This window comes from Aplysia californica, unplaced genomic scaffold (genome assembly GCF_000002075.1).
Source record: "Aplysia californica isolate F4 #8 unplaced genomic scaffold, AplCal3.0 scaffold00788, whole genome shotgun sequence".
Taxonomy (NCBI): Eukaryota; Metazoa; Mollusca; class Gastropoda; order Aplysiida; family Aplysiidae; genus Aplysia; species Aplysia californica.
This window is the reverse complement of record NW_004798058.1, coordinates 132,579-142,890: the sequence shown is the minus strand read 5'-3', so window position 1 is coordinate 142,890 and position 10,312 is coordinate 132,579. Positions and strand designations below refer to the sequence as shown.

General features: G+C 36.7%; 1 protein-coding gene across 1 annotated transcript in view; it reads right to left on the bottom strand.

The window, feature by feature from the left end:
- Positions 1-2,537: 2,537 nt before the first annotated feature.
- LOC101857605 (peroxisomal membrane protein PEX16) overlaps positions 2,538-10,312 on the bottom strand; it is a 22,026-nt gene continuing 14,251 nt past the window's right edge. Inside the window, exons 6-10 of the mRNA XM_013088687.2 lie at positions 7,173-7,325; positions 6,041-6,113; positions 4,757-4,876; positions 3,683-3,747; positions 2,538-2,831 (exon numbers count right to left, since the gene is read on the bottom strand). Of these exons, the coding sequence (XP_012944141.2) occupies positions 2,770-2,831; positions 3,683-3,747; positions 4,757-4,876; positions 6,041-6,113; positions 7,173-7,325 (473 nt within the window). The 3' untranslated portion in view covers positions 2,538-2,769. The remainder of the gene's footprint in view (positions 2,832-3,682; positions 3,748-4,756; positions 4,877-6,040; positions 6,114-7,172; positions 7,326-10,312) is intronic.

The window sequence follows — 10,312 nt, the reverse complement described above, 5'->3', positions numbered from 1 at the left end:
GGGGGAGGTGGCATGCAGTGGTAAATAATGACAAATTGACATATTCGTGTGAAAAACTCACCCTCTAGCTGATTACATTGCATTCCTGGGTATGGTAAACCTGTCACTTTTTGCAATTTTTCGTCATTCTCACAATGTACATTGTAAATGAACTTTTTATAGTTAAAATCCCTTTAAAAGCGCACATTATAGTAGGTTTTAGACATAGCTTTCAAAGAGTAAAAATACTAAATGGGACTTCAGACCTCAGAAAATGAACATCACAATGGACAGAACATTTTAAGATGAGTACATTATACCAAGGTTTTACTAACATGAGAACAGTATTAAAGAAAATGATGTCTCCGACTCTGATGCTTTCTGTAATTTAAAAAATAAAATAAGTAGTACGACAGCACTTTAAAAAAAGAAAAAATAAGTACAAATAAAACGGCTTTAAAATCTTCAATAAATGATGGGGAAAAAAACCCCAAAGAACAAATGAATTCTTTTGAATGTACATGAGGAGAAAGTCACAAACTAAAACTAATGTAGCTTTTAGACGTGACAAATGTTAACTTTGTATTCACACTAAAGCAGATTGACAGTCAGAACCATTTACACAGCAAGACGTAACAATACAACTTTGTCAAAAAACTGAAATAATTTGTTTTGTTTTGTTTAAGGAGAGGTTTTACGGCGCTCGCAACAGCATAAGGTCTTATGAGCGCCAATTAAATAATTTAAGTCTATATGATTAGATCATTGGCTCAAAAGACTTATGACTTTTTTTCTTTTTTTATTTACTTCGCAAGGTGGATATTTTTATGCCGCACCAGCACAATTCAGATAATTTAGGAGACAGGCTTCGACCCTGCCTTTCAGGGCCAACTTGGTCTGACAGGGATACAACATCTCAGAAGAAAGACCAAGATACTCAATAAAAACGCTTCCCAATAGAGAATTGAACTGGGGTCTCCTGCATCTGACGGCGAAGCACCAAACCGCTACACCACAGATGTTGATTTGTGACTTTTCAAAGACATCTGCGTGAACCAGAAACAATGACTGAAATTATTATGCAGCTATCTACACAGAGTAGTAAATCAGATTGGAAAAAAAGGACTCACAATGCCACAAAACAGTCATTCTAATGAGGCATGATCTGGTGGAAAAAATGTGTTTTCCACAAAGTTCTTTTACTTTACTTTTAGTAAAGGTTTTACGACGCTCGCAACTGCACAATGTCAAATGAGCGCCAGAAGATTAGAGGTGTTACAAGAGAGTAACAAACATAAAAAAGAAGAAGGGCGAAAGGTGTTTGATAGGAAAGAAGAAGCAAACCACACCAGAGCACCCGCCAAACACCCACCACCATGTCCACATTTCAAGGTGTTTTTTCTACTAACTGCAACATTTCTACCCTAGTATCTGGCTTTCATCATTAAGAAAGAATCCAGCTAAATTTATGGTAAATTCTGTTTGACCTGATGGTGGTAATAGCATTGAGGAGATGATGGTGACGGTGATAGCAGAGAGGAAGTAATGAAAGGGGCTGTGGAGCTCTATGAAAGGTTAATATGCAATACAAAATGAGAAATATTAATTTCTCATTCTTGGAGTATGCATACATGGTATTTGAGTAGCAGTTATGGGCAAGCTACCAACATAACACATGCATTATAGCGGGAGCGATGTCATGGTATGGTATGGGTTTAAGGCTCCTTTCAACACAGTGACTAATAGGCTGTTTAAGAGGTAGGACTTCTAATTTCAATGTCCATCTCTAACAGGACTGAGCTATGAAGGTGAAAAGCTCTGAAAAATTCCAAGACAACCCAACTTTAAGAATGACTCATTAAGTGTTTGAACCAGGAAGACCCTTAGGACCACAACAATAACAATGAAAAGAAGGAGAAAAGAGTGAACCACACCACAGCATCTATCAACCACCTGAAAGTAGTGACAGGGGAAAATGAAGGACAAACATGAAATTCTGTACCAACAGAAAATATGTCGGATCAATTTTGTATACAAATCCATTTAGAGGGTTACAAAAAGAAGAAAAATAGAAAAAAACACAAATGAATGTCAAAATATTGTAAGATTTCTGGAACTTATTGGGTCTCAAGCTGAAAAACCCATTTCATACTGCCATAAAAATGCAGGCAATAGCTGTAATATAAAAAACAAAAAGTCTGGAACAATGCCAATATATAATCACTGAATTTCCTTAAACCTCAGAAACAAACGCAGCCCGAAAGAACTATGCTAGTTTGACTTACACAAAAGAACAAGAACAGGATAACAATGACTACTGTCGGGAAAAAGGCAAGACAGACAGGCAGTGATCCAAAAAGGACAGTACAGAAAAAGGACCCAAATGTGACCCTCTCCAACCACCCATTCCTTAAGACAGATTGTACAGATAGATGGTAAAGGGGACACAAAAGATAACATATGAGGGATAGGAGGGGTGGGGGGTTGGGGGGGCTAATTTACAAATTGACATAAAAAGCAAATGCACTAGACTCTGGGTCAAAGGTTACACAACTCACTGGCATCTCCAGCGAGAGGGAAGGCATGACAAACGAACAGTTGGAATGGATACGTATACAATGGCAGTTATAGGTCATTATCAGTCAAAGTGACTGAAAACTTTTCCCTCACAAAGTCAGGTCCAGTCCACAAAGATGCCAATGTGCTCAACAACATCACACAGAGCCTTTCCGTACACCTGAGCAAGAAGAACACTGTAAACCACAAAACACTGGATTCCGACGTAGCATTCTATGAAGACCAGGTGTAGAAGTAAATCTGTTGCCATACTGGCAAATATTCCATGAGAGGAACTGTGAAAGAAAGAAATAAATCACACAGTTCACTTGGGAACTCATTGGTCCAGAAGCAAGCTATTCTCATATCAATGTGATGTACATTCAGTCAGATCACTAATTAGAGCATATTATTTATGGCTATATCATGTAAGTCTATACATTAAGGTTGTTTTTGAGCTGTGGAATCAAAACCAACAGAGTGACTGCCAACCGATTTCAAATTTTCCAGGGTAGACAATTCACTTTCCAGGTCAAATAAAGCTGAAGGCATACTCGGATCAATGGGTGTACACACATATTCTTGGGGAAGTATGCACACATATGTATACCCACACTCACATAAACACACGCATACATAAACACATAAACATGCATGCACAAAAATATACACACTCACACACAAACAATAACCGTGTCCATGTGTACAATACAGTATGCAAAAAATGTATAATTTTGTTATAAATTATCAAAATGATGAATATTTTGGTGATGGTCCACAGAATGGCACATTTCCATACAAGGTAAGAACCATCGCATCAAGTTCTAAACAGCAGTAAACACTCTTTCAGCATCTGTGCTGTAATAGTTTGGCTCTTTCTTGTTAAACTTAAAAGACATTAGTTCAATTCCAGAATGAACTTTATCGATTACCTCAACTCCAGCCTGATATAGGCCTGACAGTCAAGGTCAAAGCAGTCCACTGCGTGAATGATCTTCACTAAGCTATCAAAATGAGAAAAAAATTAATTTAATATTACATCAATCCTTATCAACTGAATTCTTAAACTTATACAAAGTTGTCGTATAGTGTCAGTGATCCTTTAACAACTAGATTGCGACATCTCAAATAACGTTTAACATCTTACCCATGACAAGAGAGAGACCAGGGATGGTGTCAGACAAGGCACGCAGAACACGAAGCAACTTCTCCCTGAATAAATATGAAAGTAAATCGTCAGTAAGGACATTATCAACTTCACTTTTGTGTGCAGTGCATTTGTGCATTCACATCCTAGATAGATGTAACCTTTTATCTCCGGCAAGCCGCTCCCAGCGGCTCGCGGTCGGAACAGCTATGCCGGTGAGCCGCTCCTTTGCAACGACTTCAACATCTAATTACTTTTCAGCAATTGCTGAAAACAGGTTTCTTTTACCGCAAGTTCATTCATTAGATGAAGTACTATCTTAATAGGTTCGCTAGTTTTAAACTAATGACCCATTTAGAGACCTTTTCATCATTTTTAGATTTAGTACCAATTAATGGCCCCGGCGTAGTGGGTTTACCACCCTCGGAGGTTAAGAGTTAATGCTAGAGAAAATAGTGAGTCTTTTTTACAGGAGTAGACAAAATCAAAATACAGAGATCATTGATTTTAAAAAAAATAGTCTGTATGTATTATAATCATTTGCTTCTGCACTGTGATTACTCTGAAGGGATATCTGAACAATGTCTGACAGCTGCTCAGTATTTAGTCATTCCCCTTCTTGTTATTTGTAAAAAAAATAGAAAACATATTTTAGAATACTCAACTGAGACAAAATTTGTAAAGTTTAATCCAAATCTTAAGCAGAAAGATAAAGATATCTAAGTGACAAATCTTAAGAAGACAGAAACAGCCATGACCAAGTTAGTTTTCTCCTTAGAAGTCGTCAGAGAAGAAAAGACCTAACTTTAGACAACATCCAGTAACAACTACATCAAACTGGTCAACCCTTTTCCAAACAGGTAAAGAGTGCAATGAACGTTAGTTTGTTTAAGTAAAGAGAAGCACATCAACAGTCATTTAGTGCTTGGAAACACGTGACAGACAGGTGGACAGTAACAAAAGAGGGAAAGAAAGAAGTAAGACCACCCAGAGTTCTCCTCCAACTGCCCGTAAGTTTGAACTGAGTAAATATTAAAAACTAGATTAGCACAAGAAACTTGGATGAGCACTAACTTTGAATGGCGGTCGTAGAAGGGAGAGCGCAGCAGATACATGACCAACATCAGTGACCGCCGCTTCAGCTCCCTCTTCTCCTGACTGTTCAGACTTGACGTGTCCCCCATCAGACATAGGCTGAGAAATACAAAGTGAAATACTAAAATCTTTTCATCTCATCATAAAGCAAACCGCAAAATAAAAGTTTGTAAAAGACCGTGTGCTATTGTGGGACGCAAAAGATCATTTATTGTACACAATGTAAAATATGCACCCAGAGCTCACAGTTTGTAGACATATTAGTATGAAAACACCTGTGACCCAAAAAAAAGGTACCACTTTTGATCGTGTAAAAAATCTAGTCTTGGAAGTGTTTACGCTTTTCCTTTCAAGTGAGTGATATTAAGTAGTCTAAAAAGTCAATCCTGTAAAATAACATTTTGATACTTCAATTACTGCTCAAAACACCAACATTAAAAAACAGAACATTGGTGCAGTTTTCTGCCAACTCCTTTTTTATTCTTTATCTTATTTGTATGAACCTTTCAGAAAAAAATCTTAGTTGAACTGAAACAAAGTTGCACATACATTAATATAATACAACTTTTAAAAATTATTTGATATACACAAATTATGTCACTTAAATTTTAATCAGGTTACATACTGTATTTGTCAGTAAAATTTGTAAAAGTTTTTCTTCGACACATAACTGTAAACCCTCCAGTACCAAACTTTGAAATAAGCAGAGGTAAACTCTCACCTAGTTTGGGGAAATTTGGTCAAGAAAAAAAACAGCCTTTGAGATTCATTTCATCTTCTTTTTTTTTTCAAGATGGCCACTATTTCCTCAGCAACTAACAAGCAGGCATAAACTGAAGGGCTTATATCTAAGTCATACTATATGTAAAAAGATGTTAGCGCTGGTTCTTATTTTAGAAAATGGGTCGTAAGGATCCCTTCTATCCTTACACTTCAAATTTATAAAAGCTTCAAATTAAAGCACTTCATCTTTTTATCTGATTGTCTGGTTGACAGCCAACCAACAACAGGAAGAGCTAACACCCCATCTTACTCAAGTGTCAATGCCATAAACATTTTCATACAAACTGCTCATCTAGAAATAAAAATTTAGAAAAATTTTTGAGAAATTTAAAAAATTTCTTTGAAAGTTGCAGCCCTAAAGATATTATATTTATATGGTCCAAAGAAAACAATTGCCAGCACTGAAAGGGATCAATAGATAGAATCCCTGTTCAGGAGAATTTAAAAAATCTGCAGGACAACAAAGCTCCTTGACCGTACCTACTGACATCTAGGCCAGCTGACAAAATCCATGGCTTGAACGATGATGTTCCAAACAGGTACAGACTGGACACTGAGAGGAAAGGTCAAGGACACTACACACACAGCAAGAGATAACTGATTTGGACTTTAAAAAAGGAGACAACTATCAATTAAGAAATGAAACAAATCATAATTTTGAGCAAATATTTATCCCTCTAAGCATTGCCAACAAATAGTCTGTGGTTTCTAGGAAAATTACATAATTTTACCATATTATGTTGGAAAATTCTTGAGAACAAGCAAACAAAGCAAGTAAAGGTGATAAACCTGTACAATTTCAGAAAGTAGGCTACAATATAAATAGGAAGTAGAGTTCATTTGTGAAGGAGTTGAAAAGTGAGGCAATATTTTTTTTCTATGAAAAACATGATAAACTAACCAAAACATCGCCTCAAATTACATCGACCACAACATCACAGAATGAAACTACAGCAGATTTAATCAGCAGTCGACACTAGAAAAGTTTTTAAAAAACTCTTCTACTATTCAAGCTCTGGTCTGGTATGGTATGGTAGAACATATTTCTCTTACATCTTTTTCAAACAGGAAGCTGATTAAGGAAGCTGGATTTTCAACTCTATATCTTTTTCTGGCAGGACTGAGCCAAGGGTACACAGAGCCATGAAAACTCCCCAAACAACCCCAGTTCCAATTGGACCTTGTCTTGGAACACAGGAATTTTCCTAATATAGAACCATGTTGCTTTACAGTGATTCGCAGATTTAAGATGACAGGTTAGTTATGGAAAGAAAAGTACAATAAATTAGCTTTTTTTATTAAATCATTAACTTTTAAACATTAGACATACATCTTGAAAAAAAAACAGTAGAGGAAAAACAGAACGAATTAATACTTGTGTATGTATAGAATTAGTGGACAAAATAATGAGCAGCAATGTTCCATGACATAAAAGAAACCAAGCACTGAATTTAAGAACAACAGTCAGATTTGTCTGAGACTTTAAAAAATTGCAACAATCATGACAGTTTTCCAAGACCAGTCGAATACATTTTCTTTTCTTGAACAATCGACAACATATCCCTCTCAACAAATCATGACATAACACAATAGTACCAATCTTCAAGGATACAGTGAACCAAAGGTTTGAAGATGTACAAGCACTCGCCATAGGTTTGTGCAGAAGACAGACAGGTCGGTTTACGGTTCTCCTTCTCTTGTGTAGTCTCTGGTGTCTCAACGGTCTCGCCAGGGAGTTTCCAGTCTCGTCTGTTCACAGGTGGTGCTGTTGAGAAAAAAATTTTCAGTAAAGGAAATGAACATTGGAAGAGTGCAACGTAAAGACTGCTCTAAAACAGATTCACTGTCTAAGAATTCCTTCTCCTTACCCCATCAGTCAAAAGTACAAGACAAAATGTACTATGGCAAATACAATGACTCATAGGAAGTAATATTTTCTAGTAATATTTTCTGTTTTAAGAAGTGGCTTTCATCAGCAGCTCTCAGCACAGAAATCATCGATATAAAAGAAAATCCATAGGCAGAGGAATCGTACACCCCTTATCGCCAAAAATCCTTTGGAAATTATACAATTACCTTTATTTGTTTATATGTGTCAAGTCCTATCATCACACAAAACAATTGAGAATAGTAATTAAAAATCCATCTCATATCTGAAAGAATTTAACAATATAAGATGGGGTTTACAGTTGAGGGATTCAACTATGATAGAAGCCTGGAAATGCAGCATATGTTCTTTAAATATAAAAAGTTTGGAGAAAGCTTTCTTCAAGTAGACACAGAATGTTACGCCAGGGTGTCCAGCAATATTTCCGGAAAATATTTACTACCTGGAAAAAAATTTACTGCCCAGCAAATCAAGTCCCACACCAGCTCAAAAGAGGGAGTTCATACGCGCCATCAATAACATATATTACTATTACATAATATACGGAACAAAAATAACGCACAACAAAGTCCAGTTGACAAAATGGAAGATGGACTAATAGACAGACGATTGCAAGCTTGCTCGCCGCTAGACTTATTTTTAGTTTTAGTAAGGTTTTTAAGAGCACCAAGGGGTGGATGTCAACAGAGAAGTCCAGACGGGGAATCAAGCTTACTCTGCTCACCTCTCTAGCCTCAACAGCACAAAGTCTGCTTTGACTATCACAGCACGCAAAGAGATATATAAGGGACAATTTTACAAAGACAAGTATCAAAGCTTAACATTTTAAAAACCACCAAAAAAAAACAAAGCAATTTCTTTCTTGCAAGCACAGATTTCTCTGTAAAACAAATGAATTCAAATTTTGAAAATTCAAATTTCTTCCCTGAGTAAAATGTATTTGTTACTTCAGTTTACCCTACACAAAAGGCAGCCATTTTATATAACTGACAAAAAATATGAACAGGCATGAAATACAGCTCAGTAAACAGCTTCAACCAACATTAACAATTTAAGTTAGAGTTTTACGGTACTTTCATCACAATTAGACCATGCAATTGCTGAAAATTTGAGGTGCTACTAGAGAAAAACATACAAAGAAAAGGAGGACAGATAAGAACCATTAATATTTGATAAGAAAGAGCACCCGCCAACCACCCAATAACAATGAAACAGGAGTCACGTTTTGAAAGACTTGGATTAAAATCACAAACATTAGAATTTGATCTGATTACTTCCCAAGTTACCTCACACTGCAAAGCATTATGTGATGACTGCCAGTAGCGGGCAATCTCATGGTAGTATAATGACAAAACCATAAACATACATTTATGCAGTCTTTAGAAGTATTAATTAATATCCTGTAAATTAAATATATATAATATACATTCACCTAGTGAACATTGGCGAAGCAACTTATTTTGAGTTCCCTTCATTTGATCAATGTGAGGGACAAATATATTAATTGAATTGTCATTCAAATGTCTCTGTCGTCATTATTTCAACAAGAGACAATTTCAGGAGACCAAGCAGGGCCGTGAGCTGCATCATTATATCAGATAAAAGCAATATACATAAGGGGAGACCTTAGCATGAACATAAAACCTGAACAAATTTGGTGAAAAGGTTACTGTTCTTGTTTGTTTTAGTTAGGCTTTACAGCGCTCGCAACTGCATAAGGTCATATGAGTGCCAAGGGGTGAATGTCCTCAGAGAAGTCGAAATGGGGAATCAGGCTTACCTTTCTAGCCTCAACAGCACAAAGTCTGCTTCGGCTATCAAGGCACCCTGGAAACAGCAGTTCACAAGAGACTGACAAAAACACAAAAGAAGTAGAGGAAAAATGACAATAGTAAGGATGAGGAAAGAAAAAGCAGCAGTTCCCCCTATGTTGTTCTGGCATAGTATGAGCCTGAAATTGATAAATCAGCCCATTTACAGTTCTACTGTGCATAAGAACATGTTAATATCCCCCCTTTGGGAATGGCATATAGACACTTCAGTCAGTAGCACTGCCCTGGAGGGGATGAAAAGGTTAATAAAGAAGATATTCCAAACAGACTTGGAAAATAAAACTAGCAACAAATGAAATAGATTAAACCAATTAAGAAATTCTTTCTTCCCATAGCATAAAAGGCAAGAGAAGATATTGCAAATAATGGAAGCCAAAAAATAAATCTGTGAAATCTGAAGCTAATGAAAGTCTGCCTGTATATACATAAATATAAATAGATATGCAGTAAAACCTTAGTATAACATACTACCTACCGTAAAATTTGGAATATTATACCAGAGGTATGTATTAGCCAAAATGTGACTTAAAACATTGTAATAATAATACAGCCATGGATAGTCTTTTTCCCTGGGGTCTCAAGGACAGGGATGATAAGTTCAAAAAGTGATGTAAACAAAGGCGTAATGAAAGAGGTCTCCACAGGCTCATCAAATTCAAGTTGGGGGAGGAGGACAAAGGGGGGGAGGGCAGTTTTTGGCAGTCCGTTTGACGCTTGCAAAAACGAAAGAATCTGACAGGACGCATCATTAAAATTCGACCTTGATTGTTCACCACTACACACCATTTGCGCACAAAAGCTGTTTGTTTCAAACAATGACCTCATTTTTTAATTTTTAATCTCGCGTTGGCCTAGGCCATTACCCACAAAACGCAGGAATTTTTTTGAGGGATAAGGGACTGGAGTTGGGGGGAAGGAAAAAATTTGGAAGCACGCATGCGCCCACGTGTATGTATGCGTAAGAGGGAATGAGGGAGGGGAGGAGAGAGAGAGAGAGAGAGAGAGTGAGAGAGAGAGAGAGTGAGAGAGAGA